General features: G+C 36.9%; 1 protein-coding gene across 2 annotated transcripts in view; it reads right to left on the minus strand.

Moving 5' to 3' along the window:
- TUSC3 (tumor suppressor candidate 3) overlaps nucleotides 1–27,284 on the minus strand; it is a 198,372-nt gene that overhangs the window by 90,834 nt on the left and 80,254 nt on the right. The window contains exon 1 of one of the 2 annotated variants that reach the window (XM_042053379.1): nucleotides 22,731–22,889. The exons of the other annotated variant lie outside the window; for it this stretch is intronic. Within the exon in view, the coding sequence (XP_041909313.1) occupies nucleotides 22,731–22,856 (126 nt within the window). The 5' untranslated portion in view covers nucleotides 22,857–22,889. Of the gene's footprint in view, nucleotides 1–22,730; nucleotides 22,890–27,284 lie in introns of those variants that run through there. 2 annotated transcript variants of the gene reach the window in all.

Genomic DNA, 27,284 nt, shown 5'->3' on the forward strand with positions numbered 1-27,284 from the left:
TTTATCCCTTTTTCATTACTCGTTGTCATGAAAATACCCACTTTCCCCCTAGAAATTAATGAGAAGAAGAGAGGTAAGTACTATTGACTTACTGGTGGCAGGTTGGGCCACCAGGATTCTTAGAGGAGAATAGAGAATGGAAAAGAATATGAATTTCCTCTTCTAGGAAGATTTCCAGAAGGTATTCTAAAAGGAACACAGGATCAACAATGATAGAGGGAGGAAAGCAGACCTGGAAAATGGTTGTGGGAGTATAAGGACAAAGGATGCAAGCTTCTGCCATACGTACAGCATATGGCTGAATAGTATACTCTAATACGTGCTACAAAGCTGAAAGCAGCAAAAAGTTACATCAAGGTGGCAAACAAAAGCCTAAAACAGAATCTGTGACAACTGTACTGAACTCATAGTTGAATACACTTTTTGAACTGCAGAACAACATATATCTTTGATATTACACTGACATAGAATTTATAGGCCAAGTTTTGCTGTTCAGCATTCAAGTACAATATTACAGCTCCATTTACACTCAACTAGTTTTGCAAAAGGAACTGTTCTTTTGGTATTGTTGTCATTTATGTAGCACTAAGAAATCCTAACCAAAGAGCAGAATTTAATTGTGTGTTACAGGAGAAGCACATTAGAGACAGTTCTTGTCCCCAAGAGTTTGGAAGCTACAAGTCAAAGAAACACACGTCATTTGCTTATTTATGTACTTCTGCACACAGAATACAAGAGACCAACAAAGACCATGGATTAACATGGTGCACAGTTGCTTTGCCACATTTTTTGTCTAACCACTGTCAAGATTTTAGAACCTTGACAGCAAAATGGACTCAAAGACAGATTTAAAAAAAAAAAGTTTTTGCAGTGCTTTGTGATGTGCTGTTTCAATAGGAAAATATTCATAAAATTAATCCTGAGATACTTGTTTTTAAGACTTAAATGAATGGGCAACAAAGAAGATGCAGGACAATGAAGAGCAGGAAATGGGTAAAAAAGCCTGCTTACGCACAAAAAGGGTAAAGTAAAGTATCTTCTGTAACTTTTGCTTACTATTCAGAGTTGCAGAAGTAAATGGTATGTAATCTGTCACATATATTGATGGACTAGGGCTAGAAAACAAACAGAAGACAGATGTGGTAAGTAAAACACTGTCATTTTTGCAAGTTTTCAAAGCAGCCATTGCCTTAATATTCATTAACTGTAGAGAATCTGTATTTTATCCCTGAAGCCCTAATTATTGTGAACCCACACTGTCATCTACATTTTTTTGCAAGACTGCATCTTCTCCCTTTTCTGAAAACTTAATTAAATCTTTAATAAGCCAGTATAAATGTAAAGGATGTGGAAAACAAAATATCACCTTATGCATATTTATTGAATTTCTGCAAACCCTAAAGCATTTCTCCCCAAATTAATGGTATGGAAAAATTGATTTCAGTTTACCTACCAATTTCTTTTCTTGCAATAATTCCATCTGTTAGTTCTTACGGCAGGGACCTTGGTACTAAAGAGTATCTGAATATAGTCTCCAGAACTTGGTATCAACCCCACTGCTGATCACTTCCGCAGGTAATTGATTAAAATAATGCTGTTTTAATCATTGTGTGAAATTAATCATGAAATCTACCCACCCTCAGCAAGTGGACAGCCTTATTTTCATATTCTTGCTCAAACTGTAGCATATAATGCAGGTTAAGATCATTGAGGAAGTTACCAATGACATTCTAGCGGTGCTACCACCACATGAATAAGAGCTCTGGTGTTGAAACTGATGATAGTGTAAATGCAATTTCTAAAAATACTTAATCCAATACAGTTACTTCAGGTGACTCATTAGACCTCTTTTGACAAGTAAAGATCCTAAGATAGATATGACAGATAACTGAACTGAATACTAATACTGGCTGCATGCATGCAAATAATCTTATGCTAAGAACAAACAGTATTTTCAAATAATACTAGCCTATTTAAGTCATCCAGGGGACAGAGGAGGAGAGAAGAGCAGAGAGGACAAAACAATGTTCAAATGTTCCAAAGAATTGAAAAACTGCACTAGTTTCAGAGAAATTACATGAGCTCTAAAAAAACACCAAAAATTATCTTAATTTCAACTTTGAGGCTTGTGATGGAAACCCCATAAATTAATTGATTGATTAGACATCTGCACACTGTTGATCTCCTCAGCTTGTGGAAAGTTTAACAGCTATGAAAGTATGACTTGCATTATTCATCTGGTCTAACTTTGAGATGTACAAATGGCATTTATAACATCAGCAACAAATTCCAGTTCTGAGTACTGTGATAAAATATTTAGCTAATATTCTCAAAAACTATCCAACCATCTTTCAAATACCCAAAGCCCAATGATTAACATGATAGTGTATCTAATCTATCACTCTGAAATGCAGTAATGTTTGGTTCTTCAGCAATGATATCAGAAATGGTTATCATTACCTATCAATGGTCTATCCCATGCCAGTATGATAAGAATATGCAATAATGTAATCAGCTAATTACTTCCTCATTTGTTTGTTCAAAAATCACCCTCTCTTCAACAGCTTAGAATTGGTATTCATTTTCAAATGGCTGCCATTATTCCCTCATCCCCCTTCATCACAGTATTCCAGGACAGTCTTGTAGAAGTGACCTTCACACTTTGTTCCCACGCACACAGAGCAATCAGGTGGGTGAGTACAACATAGAGAAATACTGCACCATTAGTTTTTAATCACAGGAAATAACCCATGTCCTGTATAAACCTACTTGTCTCTCTTCAAATGACTGCTGGAAGATGACCAATATATTAGACTGAAAAAAGACTTCTAGAATCATCTCATTCAAAACAGTCAGGTGAAATGAGCATTTCTTATTAGTTACTTCAAGATCTAATGACTATTCACTACAGCACCATCCCTTCTATCAAGATGTAATGTAGTTTTAATTAAAATGGTTTTAAAAATCATACATTCTTGATACTTATTGTTTTTACAATTTTAAATGTTGAGGAGGTCATCCCATTCAACTTTCACCTCAAATCATAGTTAAATTCAGGAGTTACCATGGGCTGCTGAGGGCATTGTCCAGTAGAGTTTTTAAAGTCTACAAGGATGGAGATTCTGCAACTTCTGTGGGCATCCTCTACATTATTAATTATTTTTTTCCTTTTATTTCCAGGAAAAATTTCCTTCTCCATGCACCTTCTGGCTCTCTCTGTCATTTCACTATGCAAATAACGCATCCATTCCTTGTGTTTCTTAGAAAAAACTTAAAAAATTAAGAGCTCTGATCTTTCACCAATTAAGAAACTGCATATTTGAGGAGTGACAGTTATCTGCAGAAGGGAAGAATCCCTGATCAAAGCATGTACAATATAAAACTTTTACCATCTGAAAAACTGATTAAGTCTGATATGCCACATTCGTGTGCATAGAAAGAACCAAACATGCCGTTATCATAAAGCAACATAAAAGTCCAGTTCTGCAAATTTAAATTTCTTCAAAGTCAGATGGGTAATATCCAATTCAAAAGCCAAATGATCACAGATTTACTCCCAGCTCAATGTTACTTAATTACTCTCAGTCCCAGAAAGCTAAAACTGCATTCACAGTCTAAGAACATCATCAATAAAAGGTCCAGATATCAACCCAATTGCCATTAAAGAAATACGTGCTTCAGTAAGAGAATGGGCTCTTAAGCATCTGCAGTAGAGAGTCCAATATTTTGGTAGAGTCTTAGTGCAGTATACAGTGGGAAAAGGAGAACATTATTATTAAGAATGGTGACCCACTGTGAAGAACATTTCCACACTACACTGATTAAGATGTAAACAAACCTCCTCAACAGAGAGAGTAAAGTCATCATTGCAATCCAATTTGCACATGGCAAAATATAAGTCTGATTATATAATATGTTTGACTATAACTAATTTGGCAGTTTCACTTCATTCACTATTCATGGCTAAGAGAGAGAGAAAAAATATCTACTTCAGGCCAGAAGCGGTTCTTGTAAAAGAACAAATTAACTATGAAGCAAGGTAGCTGTGAAGTCTTTTGAACAGTAACTCTATTCAGTAAATTCAGAAGTATGTCAAATGGACAATACTACTCTAGATAGTAGGAGAGATGAAAAGCACTCGCTTTCTTTGACAGCAAAATACTTGGGAAAGACAAAGATTAACAAAATGATATGGCATGAGCCGTAAGACTTGTCAATCCTTTCCTGATGCAGTTGTAACTACAGATGTAGATTCTTTAACAGCATCATTCTATAAAGCATGGAAAGAGAGCTGCAAGACCTAAGATTGATGAACTAATCATGACTGAGCATTCCTCATGGAGAGATCCATTAGTGGAAAACATTATGCTCAAGAAAACCAGAACTGAAAACAGCAGAAGGGTGGAAGATCACGAGTTTGTGAGGGGATAATGCTTCTCCTCCCTAGGTACCTGTTTGCGGATGGTGTTAGAAAAAAAAATATTAGATTAGGTGAACTCAGCCTGAATGAGTTAAGCCATTCTTACCCATCTTATATTGAGATCCTTGATGATTTGATGTTATAAAATATTTAAAGCAAAAAGTAGTTTTAAACCACTGCTCAGAAAGAACTAAAAAAACCCCCTATGTCTTCTGATTATCACAATATGTCTTTCCTGTTCTGGGAAGAGATATCATCTGAACCATTTTCACGCAACAGAACACAGCAACAGGACAAACATCACTTCCATGAGGGCTCCTGTCAATAGACGAGTAACAAGAGAGGCAACGATTAGAGCTTAATGAATGAGAATCATCCCTTTTATAGATTAGAGCAGAGAGGGATCATGATGAGATCAAAATCCATTACTAGCCTTGTGTATTTCCGGGAATTGCAGTAAATAAAAGCATTTAAAAGAGATCGTATTTGTTTTGATAACATTTCACACCACATCATCCCATTCTTCTTCTCCAAGTGCAGCAAAGTACGAAGAGTTTATAGAGCAAATTCATGCAGCCTACTTTGAATTTTCAGGGAAGAAATGCAAACTCAAAACCTACAAGTTACAACGAAGACCTCCAAGCCAAAACCAAGGAATTTATTAAATCTCAAAGACAAAAGGAGGACACGGAGAAACAGAATCGTGCTTAGACTCTGAGAACTACTACACTTTATGTCATGATTAAAAAAGTAAGGTCCAACAGAATCCCAGTCTGTGTTGAATATCTGTAAAACTGAATGTCCTTTAGTATCTTATGGTTAGAAATAGTAATAGGGGTATTTGAAGGATTTATTTTTGTTGTTACTTTGCAGTGTTTGGAAACATGAGGAGAGCACACGACACTTAAGTATGTGCTACCAATCAGAACTGTATTAGTAGGAATTTTCACAGAAACCTGAATCACATCAAACAGCAACTGAATATTTCTTTCTGCAGTTTGAGCTGCAAGATGGTTTTCTAAAACAATGACTTATCAACATGGAAACTAATGAATGATTGATTCAAGAGCAAGTTAAAAAAGTTAAAAGCTGAAAAATAAATAAAAAAGGAATTCTTAGATTTCTGTCTTTACTTGCAAGGGGTATAGACCTGGAAGGAAAGCTGACATGAGAAAAATAACTGAATTAAGAACTAATACAGCATTCAGTCAACTTGGCACTGGGGAGGAATTCAAACAGTGGCTGGCTGATGGCAACTAGGAGGAAGAAGAAAACAGTATGACCTGGTCTTTCTTGAATGCTGTCAACTGAGCCCATTTGGGTCCTGACAGGCTGTATTTGTATAAATACCAGCACTAAATGTGCACAAGGTCTGATTTTAGAATAAATCATACAAATCAACCAGAAGGTAAGAGAAAAGATGAGTACCAAATAATGAAATCAAACCCTTGATTCGTTTCCACATTTGTCTCCAGTTACCATAATGATTACAGGTGTGCCTTCCTCTCCCACTCCAAACAAATCCAGAGGGTTTTACAGGAAAGAACAAAAGAAAAATCTCCAAACAATACAGATCTCTTCAGAGATATCAAAATTTTACTCAACCTACTTTTGCATTTCATTCATCTCTCTCCTTAGAGGAGAGCAAAACGTGACAATCTGTCTTAGAACAACAGAAATAAAACAGAATATGGGAATACTTTCGAAATCTATCTGTACATACCAAGAAGAGTACAATATCAAATAAAAGGGAAAATTTAAAAATACCAAAATTCTTGAGAAGAATGTTGCAAATATTGCAGAAAAACATGGGAAAGATGAAACTAAAGGTTGTAAGGAAAAATATCTAGATAATCACAGAAATGTGACACTAAGCAAGAAGTATGATGACAAAAAACATATGAAGGAAAACTATCATATGAAGAAAAAAGTAGAACCACTGGGAGTTACAGCATGAATAAACAGACTGGAAGAAAATTAATGCAGCATTACACTGAAGGGAAAAGACATACAACCTAATACAGGAAGTGCATGTAGGCAGTCTGAAATTTGACTTTGAACAGACCAGAGAACAACTGTTGGCAGAAAATACATGCATAACTTTCCCCAGGGCAGCCACAAATGTTCCCAGATGAAGTCTGCTCTCTGAGTTGAGCACGCTTTAAGTTTGTGCCAATATATGCGAATATTCTATTTCTAGAGAAAACAGAAAAAGCTAAGATAATAACAAAAACTAAAAAAAATAGGAACTAAATTACAAGAATCAATCCAGACACAAACAATGAAACCCCACCATCTGGGATATAGGAAGGAAATAAAGGAGACTTAGGTTAAACAGAGTATTAACGTAGTCACAGTAAGAAAAAAAAGTAACTTTTCTTGTACCAACTTGAGCATGCAGCTGGTGAATCTGCATTTTATAAAAACCCAGAGGGTTTGGGAAACAAGTTATACCTTGAAAAACCAAAGAAAAAACATGTGGAAAAGGCAGTGACAAACTGTATTAGAAGATGACTAGAAATGTCAAAAATCTGCAGAATCCCTATCAGAGGAAGGATACAAGGTTGTAAGAGACAGACCTACTATTATGCTTTTTCTTTATGAGCATTATGGCGAGAGTTGTGTAAAATTAGAAAAATATGCACCCTTGCATCAATACTTTTTCCAATGTGAAAATATATGATGCTGGCATTGTCAAAGTTTCAAAAGACACCAGGGAAACTGGGTTTTCTTGACCATGTGCAACCATAAATATCTGATGGACTTCTATTATACATTTAGTTTTCTTCTGCTTTCAGAAAATACCATAACACACAGAACTAAATTTCATAAATTCTTTTAGGTCTAACAGTGCTTTTGCAGATCGACAAAACCTATCATGAGTACTTACAGCATTTTTTTTCCAAAATTAAATTTACTAACTTTGACACATTATTTGCTTCTAAGAAAGGCACAGAGCACATACCAAAGACCGCTACTTATTCCAAAAAGAATGAAAAAGAATTTGTGTTGCCATACTTCAAAAATAACAAAAAAAAAAAAGGAAAAAACCCCAAAAAGCAATGTATACCTCTTTCTTTGCTATTAAATGGAAAAAGCGAGGAAAAAAAAAGAAGTACCAACCTTTACAGTTTGTAAAATGGACAAGCAACCAAAGACGTTACACGGGAAACCAGTTACATATCTAACAAGTGAATTCAAATACCTGAAGTCTGCAGATGACTTTAGCAGGGGGCAATCCTTGCCATGTCTCCCTCTCAAGCTGAGAAAGTAAGACAGCAAATTCCTTTTTCTACAAGGATTTCAGAAAGTACTACCTTGTTTCATAGCTTCACATAAAATTAGTGAAAGCCCACTTCAGTTTCAAGGTCAGCTCTTCCAGGATGAAGAAATTATTTGAAATTTTTTTTCTCCAAATATCAGACAATCTGCCTCTCTAAAGAGAGGTACAATTTCAGGACATTAACAGTACTTATCAAAGACAATCAAAAATATCTACAGCACTTTACATGGTTAACAGTAGCAACATGATCCAGTCAATTTAATGGACAACCTACTATCAGACCAGAAAGTGAAGGGTCCAAAGCAGAGCATGGAAATTAACAGAAATCCTACTTCATATTAAGGAAAATTCACATTTTTTCTTCTTGTCAGAAATGATAAATTGTAACAAAGAAATGTTCATATGACACAACTATTTAATCACTAAAGTTTGGATGCAAGTTCAGACTTGATTTTTCCTTCTTTCTTTTCAAGATATGCAAAACCATCTTTTTCCTTCTTTCTCTTATGATAAAACATTTCAGTAAAGAGATTTTACAAGCAATTTAAAAAGTTAGGAAACTATGCAGTAGGAAAAGTTTTAAAGGCATCACGATTAATTGAATGTAAGCTTCACTTATAAAAATTAGGCAACTTGTATATTACAGTCGTTACCCCTATTTTAATGTATGTTTCAGAGTACTACATCTTCTAATACTTTCTTCAAACTTTTCATCACGACTCATGGTCATTGTGAGAGACTTCATCTACCCTCACACTATTTCACTGTCATTTGATTACTAATGATTATTCATAAATTCTTTACCACCTCTGACATTTACTCTCCATAGTTTTATTTTATTGTGCCATCCATTCATTGGTCACTTTAATGTCAGAGTTTCCTAGCAAATTCTGTTTCTCAGGAGGCAAAAACACACACATAAATATGATAGAACCACTAAGCTTAGCATTCTTCCTCGTGGCTAGTATCTCAGCATTTTCAAACAACAAAACCTTTTACTTCTCTCAGCCATCCACATGAGGTTCTGGCACACTTGCCATTTACCCATACATTAAGAAACAGAAGTATTACAGTTTCCTGAGCAGGAGTTCCTTTAATCAGAATACTACCTTCCCAGTAAGTAATTCATCAGAAGAGAAAGTACATAGCATGGTGCTAAGTTAATGAATGGATTCTGTGGTTCAACAGGAGGTAGACAATCTCCAGTGACAGATAAAGCACTTAATCCTTTTAATATAAAATAATTACTTTGCACTTTTAGATCTATTTCTGAGTAGTTTAAGGAAAAACTATTCATAGATACCAGCACATAATTTTTATCTAAATTAGAAACAATGAGATTAATACAACTAAAGCAAAAATTCATTGTGGAATATTAAATCATGACTGTACAAGCAGTCAGGAAGCTTTAATGCAAAACCCAATAGTTTAAATATGTTAAGAAACTGCAGTTTAAACACCAATACTCAGCATTATTTTCTATGTTGAATATTAAAAATTCAGGCACCTAATAGCGAATAACTGAAACTCACACTGAGGAAACTGGAGGTGGAATGAAATGTCTACATTAAAAAAATAAAAATATGATGTGTTTACCAAAATTATATTTCATCCTCATAAAAACATTCTCATAATATCATGAAGTCTAAATTTCTACCTTCTGAAATTAGCTTCTAAAATTAACATGAAATCAAATTTCTAATTCTATGCCTTTTTCCTTCTCAGAAAAAGTGACTATAGTTCCAATGATGGAAACCAACTAAAAGTATCTCTCTAAGCCCATTTTTAAAGCACACTTTTTTAATTCTTTGTAGACACAAGATTCACCATAAAGACTTGAGTGAAAACGTGTTTCCTCCAGAACATTTTTACTATCAAAACCGTTCATTAGATTCAGGAAAAGTTCAATTTTCACTTGGGAGAAGTAAAGACATCAAATTAGTTTTGAAAACAAAGCTGCTGTATCAGCTAATGAACTCATAATTTTCTCCCTCACAGCCAAGCAAGCATGAGTTCTGCATGACAGCACAATGCATTCATTGCTCAAAAAAACTGATGTTGCTATAACCGAACAGCTTCAGCTAGATTTTTGAATCACTTAAGATACATGCTGATAGATTAATACACTAACACAACCATAATTATATCACTTTAATATGGTGGGACAAAAAAATGCAATTAAAGTTCTATTTTCTATGATTCAACATGTCACCTGAATGTGCAATATATACTTGAACTTACAACCTATCTAACATTACTCATTTGAGGCTCTTGTAAAATGAACACACCTAAGGTGCCATCATACCCATCCTAACCTTATGAAGGGGATAAGGAGGGAAATACTCAGTTCTTACACAGCTGGGACCATCTTCATCAGTACTGCTATTGATGGCCCTACAGCTGGCTAAAGCTCCAATAGTTACATAACAGAATTCTAGAGGGGGGTGACTTTAGGCTTCACTGCTTTCTGGTGTAGCCCACTTGCTAATATGTTTTCTACAGTATAAAATATTTTGCACCAAAATTAATCAACTTTAGTGCCTCTCCTCTCATTTATCATTTCATTAAAACGAAGTCAAATAATGTGGTATTTGACCACCTATAGATGAAATCATTATAATCTTATGCTATACTCTCTTTTGCTTGATATCTTTAGAAGTAACAAGGCACTTAGATCAATCCACACAGAGTAGTTAACAAGGAATTTGGATCTAGAGCAAACAGAAATTGAAACCAGACTGGGCAATTCTAAAGGTGAACAAGCTTCTCCTGTCTGCCACCAGGTACTTACAAAACATTAGATTTTGTGTAATCTCCCCTTGCTCTACATTCTTGTAATATCCAAACAGCCTGGAATACCAAAAGCAAAATGCAGATTTGAGCACCTTTATGTTCCCACCAAGGCCTCTACTATCTTTAAATATTCCAGGGCTGGCTCTTTGAGCACTGGGCATAGTGCACTCTATACTTAGTTCCTTCAGCCATCTCTGCTGTCACAGAAAGTTACAACTGAGGTGATAGCTGCTTAAATGGAGAAAGCAAGTGTACTGAGGTTATCCTAAGAAGCCCTCACTACTTTAAAGTAACCTTGATTTCTTTTACTGCCCTCCCAACTGGTTTGGCAGGCAGTACTCATGTCCAGATGGCAGACAAGTAAACCTACTTGAACAGATTGTATTACAATGTTTTACACTGAACAGTTATTGGATTAAATGTATAAATAGCTGTGGGAACCCAGGACTTTCCTCTTTCAAATGATTATCATTCAGCTAGAAAATTATCTTCCCTCCTGTCACTCCTCTGTGGCCCAGTGAATTCTGCAACATTCTCCAAATCTCTTTGTCGGTATAAGAGGACAGTTCAGAGTGCAAACAATGCTCTAGAGGGGGAAAACAACTGATATACTTCATAGTAGGAGTTTTTTGAATTAAAACAATAATGAAGATCATCTGAAGAGGATCCAAACATCCAGAGGAGCAGACATACAAGTGTTCAGGGTACTTTATGGGAAGCAGCATAAAATCTCCCAGAAATCAAATTAATATCAACTGCTCCCACTGTATCGGATTCCCAGACATGTTTTAACCATAATTCTACGGTAGAAAAGGCTGAGATGTTACATTTAATTGAAAATTTAACTCCTATTGTGAATGTTACTAGTTCATAGCACACAATGACTTAAGAAAGCTTAGTTTCTGTGCACTGAATGGACTAAAATACAAGATGTCAAATCAGATGAGGACTGCCTTCTTCATGTACTAAAGCAGAATTTCAGGTCACTATTACTTTTAAAGAAATTGCATTATGTTAGCAGCCTCACAAACCAATATGCAGTTACATGAGGGCATTTTAGTTTAAAGTTTTACTCTGAAAGCTACATTCTCCATGAAGTCTGGTTAAAGCACTTTGATCATTTACAGCATCTAGAGTTACAGGACAAAAGCCCACAGATGTCAACACCAAGGCAAATGTTATTTCATCTAGGCCAAGGCAAACCAATGTGTGTACATATATGTGTGTGCATATACAGGCACACACACCCACAGCTCCACACTGATTTATTCAGCTTAGAGAAAACAAAAAAATGAAAACGCTTACAATGCATTTGAAGTGGAAAATCATTAGCAATGCCCCAACAGACAACAGGGAGAAGAGAAATTTTCAGATCCCTCAGAGTTGCAAAATAGAGCTTAAAGACTAACTAGCAAAGTAGATAAAAGAACGTAGAAGTAGACAGAGGACTGTAAATGTAGCCGGAACCAGTGGATAGTCAGGTAATGAGGAACCTAAGTGGTTTTCTGGCAGTTATGTAACAAGCAAATATAGTGCATGCCCTAAGGGAAGTTCAAGGCAAGGTCACTTACAATTTTAGGGGCTCTCAGTGAACAACCATCTTCTGATGACCCTCTAAGACCATAAAAAGACTTCCAGTAAGGGGCAGAGGCATGTAAATTAGTTCTAGGAAAAGTGATGTTTATAAATTAACTTGGAAGGATGTAATAATGGCTATGTATGGTCATGATGGAATAAATACCCCGTTGTAAAATTTCATGAGACACATTCAATTAGAGGACAAATCCTCCAGACGTGTGCAGCGCTGTAATAAAGAATGCGCGCTTTCTAATTCTTCAAATTGTGCTAGAAAAGTTATTTATTCTCCGGCCAATTTTGGTATTACCCCAAACCAAAAAAAGCATGAAGAAAATAAAAACCAATTATAATATCTAGAGTCTGTCCAGCAGATATTAGTAACTTTATCTTTGCTTCTAAACAAAGTGCTCACTAATGAAGTTAGTGCACTGCTATCAATAAACAGAGATCTGAAAAAAAACTTAGACGAGAGCTTCCATCCACACCTAGCTCAGAAGAAAAAGTACCTCACAACAGAAGGAAAATATTTACACAGTAACTTCAGCATTAATGCACCATTCCTGTCCTTTTCATAACAATTCCTGGCTCACCTACTCTATGTGCTGTCACATTGTCCCTAACTGAATCCACCAGCTGTGGTCAAGTAAGAGGCGGAACAGTCCAACATCTTCAATTTTAGATTGAACTTCCTAGGACTGACATTCTTCTTGAAATTCCTATGAAATTCCTGCCATTCACTTTCCATTTCCATAGGAAGCTTTAGTAGAAATCAGGCATAACAGAAAAATGGAAAAAATTTCCACTGAAATGTTTTAGAGCTGAGCCATCAGCTATCAAGAGTACAAACCATGACTAAGATATTTAGAAGTGTGATGCAAAACTAATATGGAATTCAGATAACTTCACAGTACTAGTTTCTGCCCTCTAACAGATTTCAGAAAGATTTAAGGACACTTACTTCTGAGTACATTTTATCATTGAACTTGGCTTCATAGTTTTTATTTTCCCATAAATATTTTTTTCTATTCTCCAGCCCAATGATAAAAAACCATCCTGCTTTATCAAGGAAGCAGATTTCAGCAAGTTCCCTTTATTCTCCAAAACAGAAGAAAAATGGGGAAACAATGTTCGGGAAACACATGATGGGATTTCCATTTAAGCCACAAGAATGTGAATGTTACAACAGACAGGAGGTTTGCGCTTGAGGCTAACTTGTTTTTCACTGGCTAGATCTGAGGATAGAAGCTAATCAAGTTCATCAACCACACGCATCTGCAAAATAGTAATTCTGCCTCACATCCAACTTTTAAGTTGCACAGACATGGCAGTAATGGAGGAGAAAGAATTCTCAATGATCTCTAGACGTCTGAAAGTGCCCTATACTTAAACATGCCATATTTGGCTGTGAGATCAAGTTACAGCTCCACTTAAGAGTCAGATAAAAAAGGTAGCAAGTGCATTAGTTCCCCTAGGCATCATCTGAAAATACCTGATATCTGAAAACATCCTGGTAAAAGGCATCACAGAGGATTCACTTGAAAACGAAAACCACTTATTGCTGCCTGCGTTTGTGCACTCTTCTAAATTTTAGTGTTTGACTCAAGTAGGGGCAAGTGTATTCAGTATCATCTTCACCCACATGGAAGTATTCAGGTCCCACATCTCAGAAATCCCTGAAACCTATCCTGTAAACCATAATCAATAGGCATGCTTGTACCACCTTACATGATCTGAACAGAAACCACAGTATATACCACCTTAACCACATCACCTTAAATACATCACCATGTGATGAAAAAAAAAAAGAAAATACTACTCTAATCAAGCTATTATATTCTTATTTTGCTTTTTAAATTGTTATTATTTTTAAGGACAATGTACGTCATCCTTATTGAAGAATCAGTATACAATCACCACTACCTTCTCCTCCTGTAGCTGAAGTCACATAATACTTTACAGCACATATTCTGAATAGCACAGCCTTTACTGTTTTGACTGAAGCATCCAAATTCTGGAGAATGGTAAGATTTCAGAACCATGCTTCTGCATTTTGTATTCCCTAGTTCAAGATCACTGACAACGCAGAGCGCCAGTACTGTGACCTATGATGAGGTGCTCTACTCCTGTTAATTAAACTGCTCTACAACTCCCTCACATAACTGTAGCTTGAATTCCTCTCTTTGGAAAGACACCTAAACATATGTAGATACAGCTAATTTATTCCTTCACTGTATGTAGCCCTAGCCCTGCAACTACTAGAGTATCTAGAAGAGCATTACCTGTGTCAGTCAAAACAGATTTCTACTCATACTCAAATCCCTTCTTTATACTGTTAGATAAACTTGAAAAACAAGAGTAGAGAAAGGAACTCTCTCTCTCTAAACGTTCTGTCTGCTCAGCATTCTCATCCTCTACATTCATCTCCCTTTCAGAATCTGAATCTCTAGTTATGTCTTTTATAGAAAGACAAAGATTTACAATAAAATACTTTATTAGGATTAAAAATAAAAGTAATTTTAAGTTTAATATTTTTAGTGTATCAGTATTCCACTGAATCTAGTAATTATGGATTAAATTAATTTATATTTCACTATAGTTTACTACTGAAAATAGAAGAGTGTCATAGGGACTTGATAAGTAAGAGACGTAAAAAGAACAAAATATTTTAAGTAATAATTTGAACCACTGAAGCAAACAAAGCAGCTACAATTACAAAGGAAAGTTTAAGCAGCACCAACCAAAAATACTCATACTTTATTGTTAAAATAATCATATTCCTCAGCATAGTGCAGAAAAACCACTGCAATATAACAATTCATTATTCTAAACAGACTTTTGCATGACAGCAAAGTTTTGAGTTAAAGGCCTAACTTTAGATTCAGAATGCAGCCCTGCCACTGACATGATCTAAGAAAGAAAATGTGTGAAAAAGCCTGAATGTGTATATGTATGACCTGAAAATAGGAAAGTATAAAGGGAATTAGCTAATTAATTACCTGAACAACTATCAATTATTTTTCATGAAAAACAGGCTAAGTATCAAAAGACTTCATAAAACCATCAAATTGGCAAAAATGCTTAGTATAAATTATAAAATAAATGCCAGAAATGAACCTTAAACTATAAATGGGAATTTTACAATATTACTGACACTTTTGCCTGACAAGCTTAAAAATCTCCATTGAAGAGATATTCACACGGCTCAGGACAGGAACACATACACAGCAAAACCTCTAAAAGCTAAACAGAAATGTCAATATCCAAAATTCAGTAGACTCTTTCATAACTGGCCCTTTTAAGACAATTTGATAAGGAAAGCAACTGAACATGCTAATTTTGTAATAGTGGAGAAGACAGCAATAGTGATTTGAAACTATGAAAAAGCCAAACTAAAAGCAGAGTAGAAAATGGTTTCTATCCTTCAAGCAGCAGATGCTACAGCCTATAACCTTGAGCAGCTCTGTGAGCTCAAAATGTCATTCCACAGAGGGACTTCATAACTGTAATTATCACTTATGTTATGAACATGATATACAAAATGTTCTATGCAACACAGCCAAACTCTGCTAAGCTTAATGACCAGTTCATCTGAAATTCAAAAATTAGTTGCTTTACATTCAACAGCAAAGAATGAGAAAAATTAATGGAACGGCATAATTAGGCTAAGGACTGCAACTGCTTAAGAAGAGATTATGAACTTGGGGAATTCCAGAATAGTATTATCAGATACAATCATCAGAGGAAAGTAAAATCCTAATAGCAAATCCTATTAGATGGAAACACAGTCTGTCCAGAGAAATGCTCCAAGTCCTGCCACTACTTTAGCACTCAGGAAGAAGAGTGTTTTCACGAAGAAGCCTGCAATGGCAAGGGTACACTTCTTTTCCATATAATGGGACTATTTTCTGTAACTAAATTATTGCCAGGCCTTTTTTTGAATTCTGTCAGAAGCAATCCACCCAATGAATGTATCAATTTGTTTAACTATCTTAGAATATGAAGGACTTGTGATAATCACACAGAAAAATACAAGTTTCCCTGTCCAAAATGTAGCTTTCAGGTTCACTATAAAGTATCTTTCCATTTGTTTCATGGCAATCCCTCATTATTGAAAGTTGTAGCAACAAAAAAACAAAGAATAGCTATTACATTTGATATACACAAACAATGAAGAAGATATTATTACATATTTTTATGAAACCTCATAGCATTAGATAAAAAACCAATTTTTTTAAAATTATAACAGCTTTCAGATTTATTACAGCAAGAGAATGAGGCCTAAACCAAATACCAGGTAAAGTTCCTTTTTAGTTCTGACCATTATCTTAGCCAAAAAAATGTCACCTTGAAAACACTTTTAAAAATGAAGATAACAAATCTGAAGACCCAAACTAATATCCAAAAAACCCAGTGCTTTCCCACTCTAATTTTACTGACTGATTTTTCCAGAGCATGTAGAACTCAAGCAGATACAATCTGTATTTTCCATGTGGTTGCACAGGATGTGCTGTATAAACGGTTATAGAACAGAACAGGGGAAAAGATCAATTATGTCACTGATCTGTCTTATGACAGCAAGGATGACAAACAGAGACATCTGGGACAGAAAAGTTTCAGTAATCCAATCACAAAATGCTATCAGGCCACTATAAGCATCCTTTATTTCACTTATTGTATGCTGTCACTGAAGTTTTCTATACAGATTGGTTAAAATCAAAACTACTAGTCAGTTTTGCCAAGTTTCTGCAAAACTTTGGTTAATTAGAAATAAAAGAGAGAGGGATATAGATGCTTTATGGGGTTGTAAAAAAACTGCAGAAAATAAAGAATTCTCGCAAACATTTTTTTTATCCTGTACTCTGTCCCCATTCTTTGTAGGGCAGAGTAGAGCAAAACATTTAGAACTGCATTTAATGAATTTTACAGTTTCAGGCATGACCTAGCACTGTTTTTTCACTTCAAACTGAGAACATTTATTTTAAAGCTTTAAGCATCGTTTGAAAAAAACCTCTTCTCTCTCTACTGAAACAATAGTTAAAATGTCCAATTACACAAATGAATATAACATCTCCACTTCAAATACATCTTTAAAATGGCTTGAAGGCAAATCTACTCTCAGGCCCGAATTTCCCTCCACAGATTCAACCTTTGCCACATCTCAATTTTTAATAAAGTTTTTAAAGAGGAGTCTGTATTTGGTATAACTGCCAAACACTTTCATGCATCCTGTCTTGAAAGCAAAAACATGTTGTGCTCCACAGTCTAGAGACCAAAATCAAAATTTTCACAATTACAAGATCAAGAAGGTTTTATGCTCAAGTTTAATGTTAAACAGAAATTCAGTAGACCAAGAGAAGAAACTTGAGTTTTAATTATCACTACGCTTTTTAAACAGTATCAGAGATCCTGAAAAAGGAAGAATTTATTTATTAAACTATATGTGAAATTGAATATATGCTGAATACTCCCCATTTATCACACATCTTTTTTCCTCTTTTCTTTTTCTCTACTCACTCTACAGTGTTTCCTAATATTTCCTTCAATTAAATATGCATGCAGAACATTCATCAGAAGAATGCTACTGATCACTGAAAACAGCACCAAGAGATAGAGTAAGAAACTAAGTAGTCCTCTTTCAATTTTGGAGCAAAGACCAAGAGATAGAGTAAGAAACTAAGTAGTACTCTTTCAATTTTGGAGCGAAGACCAAGGACAGCAGGTTTTGTTGGCTCTAGCTCTGAACGGGTGAGAATTGCTACCTTTACGGTGAACCACTACCAGAAATTAGATAGGAAAGACATTTTAAAGTGGAAGATGCCATTCTAGCTGCAACATGGTAACAATCAATAGCTGTGAATAAGCAAGATAGGCTCACTATGAAAACCTAAAGGAAAACAAAAACACGTGGTGCAGAAACAAGGAGATAGTGCCAATCTATCCCAGTTAATTTCACACAAAGCAGAAAAGTATGTTCAGGACTGAAGATTCTCTCAAAAAAATTACCATATTTAAAACTTTAAGCCTTAAAAAAAATACACAGTTGCTTCTATTTATTAAAAAAAAAAATCCCAACCAGCCAATCGAACAATAATCTGTTCTTCATGGTCATGATGAGGACAAGAAATAACAGGCTCAAAAACGTAGGCCTTGAACACACAGTAATTTAGGTTAGATCTTTGGGGGGAAAAAAAAAAGCCAGAAGTTGTAGAGTCCCCAGGCACTAAAGACTTCTACGGGCACATCAGCTACACATCTGCCAGGAATAATAAAAGCAGGGCTGAGCTTTGGGATAAACTATCAATCAGATTGTCCTTCCAACTCTATCTCCCACAATTTCTCACAACTGCCATAACTTCTACACTTAGCTGGGGAAATGAGACAGGGAGAAAAAGGTAAAGAACTACTACAGATATATGAGTCTTGAAATCCTTTAATAATATCAGGGCTAGGGCATCACAGAGTCTTGCATTACAGAAGAGTAAAATTACTACAATATTTTTGTATGTCTTCAGCATCTTTTTTAGTAGACTCAAGCTCAACAAAATACTTGCACCTGAAGAAAGCTTGTATGTTGATCTAAGCAGATACCTTCTCTGTGTCAGATTTAGCAGTAATAACAAACTTACCCCCAGAAAAAGTTACTCCAATTGCATATCAGTTATTTAACAAAGCTTCTGAATCACCCACCTGAAAGCTCAAAAACAAACATCATCCTCGATGAGAAATGCTTTTAATATTGCAAACCCAATGTTCCCTTTCCATGTGTTTCAGTCACAAAAAATTGTATAATAAAAAGCCAAGCAGTATATTTCAAAGCGAATTACTCTGATTCCTTTAATTTTTTTAATAGTTTAACCTACCTCAAATTTGTATAAGATATATAAAAAGCATTGAAAGGATTGGGAACAGAAAATGCATGTATGTTAATACAAATTTATTATCTCAAATGCTGTGGAAACAGTCAGTTATTATTTTCTCTTATTATGTATATAATTTCTAAGAGAACAGTCCTTCTCCAGTGTCTTGTTGCTACTTCACAATCAAGAACTTTTTTTTACTTCACTTTACATAAAGGTACTGTTCAGCACCAAAATTAAAATCATAAAAGCAGGCTTTTCAAATCTAGTTAGCTTCTAAGTGTGAGCTTCTTCATCTCATTTTCAAATTAGGCAGTCCAGTGTTTTCTCTTTATCTCCTCAGTTGTGAAGGCTGTCATGAATGTCCACAATACAGAAAAGGATCCAGCAAGATTAAAGCAAAGCAATAGGAATGTTTTATAAATTCATGAAGTCATTCTAAAAATAGCTTCCATTAAACCAGATGACTAATAATCTACTAATTCAAATCTATTTTTCAAACAGCTCTTTAAATTCTTGCAGGTTTTATCAAATTTAAAACCAACCTTAGCACTTCTCAGTAATTTGCCAGGGAAGACAGTTTCTTTAGTTATCATTAAGAATATTTTATTGTACAGGACAATGTATTTTAGCAATTTAAGAACTTGCATATTTTCTACATACAGCTTTAATGTCGTATTTCAGAATCAACACAGAAATTTATAACAGACTGTTCCAGTTTCCCCATTCATCTTCTCTGTTGGCAGCAAGTCCTTCAGAAACATCTAATATCTTAACTCGGTCCTCTCCTTTCTGCAAAGTCATTTCCACCTCTCCCAGGCTCATACAACTAATCCAGACACCTCCAATTGTTCAGACTTTATGCATACTTTTCTATGTAGTCAACACTTAAAAAGATAAATTAATTTAAAAAAATCATTGTCTTCACCAAGAATACATTCCTTCCTTAAGCTTTAATTCCAACAGCTCAAGTTCTAATTCTGAAGCATTTTTCAAGTAATCAAGGTTTTTTTAAAAAAATTGATTGGGAAAGCAGTTTCTTATCTCTAGTCCTTTACCTCTCTTTCTGGACAACCACATCAACAAAGACACACATAAAGCACAGAGAAAAGAGGAAACTGAGATGTGAGTTGGTTTTATCTCATGAGATACACATTTTTACCCTACTGCATTAGCTTTTCTCTAGCAGCGTTCACTTTGAAACAATTCACTGTGTGTCCAACCATTTTTCCAACTTCCAAAAAACGCTATGTCAATCTTACCACTCTTTGTATAGAAAATCTCTGGTTCACTTAACACATTTAACCTCCATCACCTTTACCTGTTACCACTGTGTTCCTGGACAGTGCTGTGAACACGAACCTCTCACAGCACAAGATCCTGCACTCTTTCAATTCACATAATTTCCCTCAGAAAAGTTTTAAAATGTTATTTCCAAACTACTTACTGTAAGTACAAGTTTAATTCTTAACATACAGATGTTTTCCTCATCATATATATTGGGTAAACCACTACAGCTTTTAGCATGAGGGTTACAGGGCAAGAAGAGGAGCCAGACTTTACATATACAACACAGAAACATAAAATGTATAAAATCCAAAAAAAACCTAAGTTACACTTTACTTATAACCTGCATTTCAAGTGAAGCAAGCACTTGCAATATTGCATTAGTTTCTGTAAAGATGAAGTCATAGATAACACTGTGTCTACATAAAGCCAAGGGTTTGTCTGTATGAGCAGTCCATTATGTTAAAACAAAAATATTAAACAGGAATGAAAAATAGCAGAAGAAAGATCCAGAAGACTGGGATGGGTTAGTTTAAAACAGTTAAAAATGAAAACACTGCATAACAAGCTTTACAGAGGATAAATACCAGCTTGAACCGTAACACCAAGCAGGTGGACAAACAAACAAGCATTTCCATCCTTTTATGTTTATATTTACCACCTCCACGGTAGGATTGGGAAACTTTCTAAAAAGTAGCTGTACATGTCCATTTTAATTCGTCATTATTTACTTGTTAGGAAAGGATTTCACTTAAAAGAAAGATTATTTCAGCTATCTTGGTAGCACAGCTGGCACTCCACATGAAAGTGTCAACAAAAGTTGCAATGCCAGCACATCACAGCAAGAGAGAATCGAAAGTGTCAAACATTAAACACATTTTATTAAGAAAACCTAATAAGCTAAAGTTTTGAAAAGAAGTTAATTATAGCAGCAGAAGGGCAACACATTTACTGCTTACTCATTCCAGAAAGAGTGGAAAAGACAATGCCTAGAGTGAATTTTTCACAATGATGCCCAAGTGATTTATCTCAATGATCAGATTACTTAGCTTGGTAAAACACAGTCAGACCACAATTTAGACACCTTAGTAAGAATTTTACATACTAACTTTGGCCTTGTAAAATCATAGAATACTGAGTTGGAAGGGACATTGTGATTTGGAAAGGATATTCCATCCAACTCCACACAGGGCAACCTAAAAGTTAAACCATATGCACAAAAACATTGTCCATATGTCTCCTGAACACCCACAGGCTTGGGGCACTTCCCTGGGTACCTTGTTGCGTGCCCAACCACTCTGTCAGTTAAGAACTCTTTCCTAATATCACAGCTGAACTTCCCCTGAAATAGGTTTAAGCCATTCCTTCCATTCTTGTCACTGGACACCAGTGCAAAGACATTCCTATCATTATACATCTTTGGCCTATAAGCCTTAGTAACCTACATAGTCTTTAACGAAAAACAAAACAAGCAAAACTCAAAAATTTTGACCATCCTTCTCTTTGTCTGAGCTGCTAGTTCAAAGAAACCATCAGCTATAAAAATTGTTCTTTCCTTCTCTTCCACCACCACAAAGCACAAGTCCTCCCCACAACACTAACAGATGTAAAAAAACAAAAAACAAAACACAACCAAAAATGGCAAAACTCTACAGTTCAATTAAAAGCTAACTCCTCTCATAAGGGAAGTTACAGTAAAACTGTAAAGAGACCCTACTGGGTGGCCTAGCACTCAGTATGCAAAAACCTGGCAGCCTAGGGCAGCCTAGGAAGAGAAGTGTAGCCATCTCCAGTAGCACTGAAACCTGAAAAAGGCAAGTATCTACACTACACATTTTTGCACATTTCCCTATTTAAATACAAAAGCTGATGAAGATAAGCTGCTGATATGAATCTGAATTAAAACTGCTCCTTCCTCCACATCTCTCTTACCCAGAGGACACCTTAAGTACCATCACGTACACCTGCACGCGTACACACACCAGCTGTCATCGCTTTGATGCTAGTTACTAACTCTGGCCATTTCGTTTAGTTGGCACCACAAACACGGGGTTTAACTTCGATCTCCCGCAGGCTCCTCGCCCCGGCTGTCTGCCAGACCCCTTGGCCCACCGCGGACGGCAGCCCAGCCCTGCCCGGCGCAGGACGGCGGCCCTTGCCCCTCCTGGCTCAGAACCCGTGATTTCAAGGCCACGACACCGCACGGCCCCGGCCTGGGCAGCGACAGCCCGCTGGGGACCGCGATCCCGGCGCTGCGCCCCTGCGCTCCCGCTGCCCTGGAGACGCCGCCGCCGGCCATCATCTCCCGAGCAGGGCATGGGCAGCGGCTGCCCGGCGCCTCCGCCCCGCCGGCGCCCCGCTCGGGGCCGGGGACGGAGAGGGGCCGGCGGAGCGCGGGGGAGGCCGGGCGGGGGGCGCCGGGCGGACGGGGACACGGGGACTCCGGAGACGGAGGCAGCGCGACGGGGCACCGCCGGCCGGGCGCGATGGCGAAAGAAGCGAACGTCTCTACCTCCTTCTTTTTCTGTCCTCCCCCGAGCTGTCCGCAGAGGAGGAGCAGCAGCAGCAGCAGCAGGGGGAGGCAGCCCCCGGCCGGCAGGTGCGGCAGCCGCCACGCCGCCCCGGCACCCAGCGCCATGTTCCGCCCCCGCCGGCGGCACCTGCCGCACCGCCACGCCGGGCCGACCCGCGCCCGGCCAATCGCAGCGCCCCGCGGCGCGGCGCCGCCTGGGAAGTGTAGTTCTGCGCGGGGTGTGATGCGGGGTCGTGCTCAGCTCTGCGCGGAGCCCGCGGGCAGCGCTGGCGCCCAGCCCGGCCTGGGGGGTTCTGCCCGCCTGGGCTGGCAGCTTCACTGCTGCTCCGAGCTGCCGGCTGCCTGGAGCACAGAGTGCAATCCTGAATCAAGACTGTAAAACAAAGCAAGACAAGACAAAACACCAACGAAAAAACCCATCAAAAACCAGCCCAAAGTATTAGATTCTTTCTTACACGTTTATGCACATACACTTTTCAGATTTCATTATGCACACACAAAGCCATCCCTACAGAAAATAATATAATGTAATATGCTGGTACAATTAATTCTAATTAAATTCCCAGAGCATTAACTATGCAGCTTTAAATTGATATTCCGATTCATGATACAGTCCTCCAATCAGTGACTGTGTATTTCTTGAAAGTGCACACTGCAGTGCACAGGATAGGTAATGTTAAATTAATGAGCACATAATTTTCTTTTTTTCCCCTAGAATTCCAAGTACTCTTTATGCTGCATTAGTTACTTACACACATCTGTGCTGAAGACTCAGAAGGCAGAACTATTCAATTTTTGGAGATCTTGCTAAATCACTAGAAATTTTTATGCATTTTTTAATAAAGCACCACAATGAAACAGAAAGCTGAGGCACCAAGAAAGTATTGAGAAGTATCTGCTTATTTTGGACAGAGAATTTTTGGGTGGTATTATGATAATATCAGATGCTACTCTGATGACACAGCTGACATCTTCGCACTGAGCAGTTAAAACATTAAATAGGCCATTGTGTTTACTTCAGTTCTATTTGCAACATGCCTTTCAGAAGTTACATCTATCCCTAGGAATAGTAGAATGTATTCAAATTATCTACAAACTTAATAAATTCAAGAGAATTCAGACTATTTGTTGCCCACATCCATCAGATTCTGACTATTGTTGGGCGATAATAACCGTAAAATGGTATGCAAGCATGACATTGGATTACAGAGGTTTCTAACACAGACGTCTACTCTAAAGGGACAGGATATATGTATTGATCAGAACTGTGTTCTTTTAAAAACACTTTTTTCCCTTGTCTTTATTTAGGAGATAAAAATTCAGTGGAAATTTTGCACTCGAACAAGAGAGGCATATGTTAATTAGTGTGCTAAAAAAGAACATTTCGTTAGAAAATTTCAGACCACTCTTGCTAAATCCAGAAGGTGATTTCACTGGAACCTTGTTTGAAAAACTCTTGGTATCCTCCTGAGCCTAATAAACCATGGACCTTTCACATTGTCACTGCATGAAAACAGCATTAAAACTACTGAGAATGTGAAGACCACTGAGAGCTCTTCATTCCTTGAAAAGACTACAAAACTCATTTGACACAACTCTAACTGTCAAATTTCTTACATTTATTTTTAATCAATAATCTCAATTTTCAATCACCCGAAGTCCATACCTTAAGCAGGAAACAGCAACATGGACAGTTTTGGTTTCTTTCTTTTCTGTTCAGAGTTTCATATAGACCAGAACTTTCATAGCCTGGCTGCTTTTATCTAGCTCACTGGATAAAGAAGACTTCACACAATTGGTGCAGTAACTAGGATGTACTTGTATACCACAAGTGACCCAGTGAACCTGTAACTGCAACGTGTTTTCCCATGTGTATGGTACTCTGAGGCTGTCTGGAGTCTATGCTGGACTATGGAATGAACCTCACAGATTACATGTGCAGGCATAGCTGCAGTATCACGGTGTGTATGAACATGAACCTGGTAAGGAAGGCCTAAAGTGAAAGGAAGACACCTCTTTATTCTTTCCTCAAGAAATTACAGAGGAAGTAGTCTAAGCCTGGAAAGAAGTGCAGTGCTAGAGAAGTTGAGATTAATGCGAAGGATTACATGAAATCTGCTTGGTTTACCTTTGCTGTGTCATTGTTCTTGAGGGTTAGCTCTGTTAACAGAGTAATGAGGGGAATGGGCATCCTTATCTTAGAAAATAGAACATTTTTGGGTGCTGAAATGCAAAAGCAATGCATATGACCTTGGGACAACAAGGGAAGTACATTTTGGGTTAAAGTCTTCTAAAGGCTTAATAAAGAAAAAATATGACCTGTGCATTTTTTGTGAAGTTAAATTTTCCTGAGCGATGTGTTTAAAAGCCTCCTGTGAGGTGGAAGACTGCCTTTCTTAATATCACACAAGCCCTCCTAAGACGTGATAGATTAACCAGAGAAGAGCTGTGGGAATTGCCTGGAGTGGTTATCAGAGCAAAGAAGAAAGCAGCATTGGCTCAGATAGCAGGGATGGGATGAGCGGGCAATGAAGTGAAGGTACCTAAAACAATAGCAAATGAAAAGAAGGTGCAGGAGTAAGCAGGTGCCCAGTATGTGGCTCTGGAGACAAGGAGTGTTGTGAAGCTTGGCTGGAGAGAATGAAATGAGAAGTAGCTAACAGGAACAATACACGTCAACAGATCACTAACTCAGATCAGACCTTATGATTCTCAATCCAGAAACACTTAAAAATTTTTAAAGACTGAAGATAGCTGCATGAAGGGGAAACAGTAGCCTAGCACTTTCCTAGGAGAAAAAAATTAAAAACCATGAACTGTTTAAAAGCATTTTAGTAATGCTTTGAAAATTAGTTATTCCTGTCTTGCATGCATGATTTTTATCTTTTTTTTCTTGTAGTAAGAATATTTAGTTATTGATTCATGAGTGAAGAGAATCAGCTCTTACAGAACAGGAAAGTTTAATTATAAACATCTAAAGGTTTATAGGTGAAACTCAAGCCAGCATTTTTTTTCTTTTAAAGTAGTCGCCTTAAATTTAAATCTGACCTTTGTTACAGCCAATCAAATCCTGACAGAAGACTTAAAGGAATTAGGGTTAGCCATATCCAGACATATATAAAAAAAGTTACTGCTCTGATTTTCAGGTATTGTAATTTTCCAAATTTAATTGGAAAAATTTCCACAACCCTGCAAATATTTTTTGCAGCAGTGCAGCATTACAAGCTCCAAAACTTCACACTTATTCAGCAGTGGCATTTTGGTTTTTATGAAGCCCATCTATGGAATATTCACTTACAGTAGCAGCCTGGCCCAATGAGAGAAATATCACATGAAGCTTATATGCTGCAGCTTCATGGAAAGAGGAATTGCATTTGTTAAGTACGAGTTAACATTTAACTGACATGAAATGATACAGTTTGGTCATTTTACTAAGCTATGATGAACCATCTTAGCTCTGGGAATGCTTATGTGTTTCCTTAAAACAAATGATGCTAAAATATTATTATGATTTTCATTAAAGTTCTAAGGATATGGAAAAAAAAAGATTAATTTCATTGTGATTGGGATCAAGATAATAATATGTCAGAACTTTCTGCAAGATATTCAGACTTCTAATTCCTGTATAGACTTCTAATTCCTGTATCTGAAATTTGTAGACACAATAGGCTTGCAAAGTGATTTGAGTTAGTATAATCCTGCTCTTTAGGAGATGAGTGTTTTGTGTAGGTGATGATACAGATGAAGTGTCAGAGGTGGTAGCAAGGGCTTCTTCAAGAGAATGTATTACAAACTTCTGGGCAAACACAGTTTCTTAAGGAAAATCTTTAACCACTTTTATATGGTCATTTAACAGTCACAAGTCAGAAGTTGCAAACTTTAATGTTGAAAAATGGATTTACTCTTACAATAAAATGTAAAGATATCCTCTTTTGCCTTTCAGCCCTCAGCCTTCAGAGAGCCCTTTTTCATTCAAGCTCCATTGATCTCTCCCAAGCCAATGAGCCACATCACATCCAAGTCAGGTCTGAAGGGTGGTGTACTGAGTTATATTTTTTCTTTCTGCTGTTGAAGATGAAGCGTGCAAAACAAAACTTAAGAGCTGTTGAGAGAAGCTGCCTCCCAGAGAGGCAAGTTGCCATTAATCAATTGCTGTTGTTAATAGGACTATTACTTCTCACAGATGTGCTTTTCAAGATACTGAGGCCCTAGGGTTTTGGCGTTGCACAGATCTTGATGCATGCCATTGGAAAAAAATCTGCTCATGCATATGGTTGGCAGTAGTGTAGCAGTTGCTGATTTCTGTTCTGAACTCTGTTTACTCTCAGTAAAGAATATAAAACTGCTTAGCTGCCTGTCAGCCATCCAAGCTTATCAGTTTATGGAGTGACCTATTTCATCCCTCCATTTTTTTGGGGGGGCTGGTGGAGGAAGAAGAGGTAAGGGTAAAGGTAAGGGTAAAGGTAAGGGTAAGGGTAAGGGTAAGGGAAAGGAAAGGAAAGGAAAGGAAAGGAAAGGAAAGGAAAGGAAAGG

The sequence above is a fragment of the Corvus kubaryi genome, unplaced genomic scaffold (genome assembly GCF_017639235.1).
Source record: "Corvus kubaryi isolate FWS band 111438036 unplaced genomic scaffold, C.kubaryi_AGA036_p1.0 split1-131, whole genome shotgun sequence".
Taxonomy (NCBI): domain Eukaryota; kingdom Metazoa; phylum Chordata; class Aves; order Passeriformes; family Corvidae; genus Corvus; species Corvus kubaryi.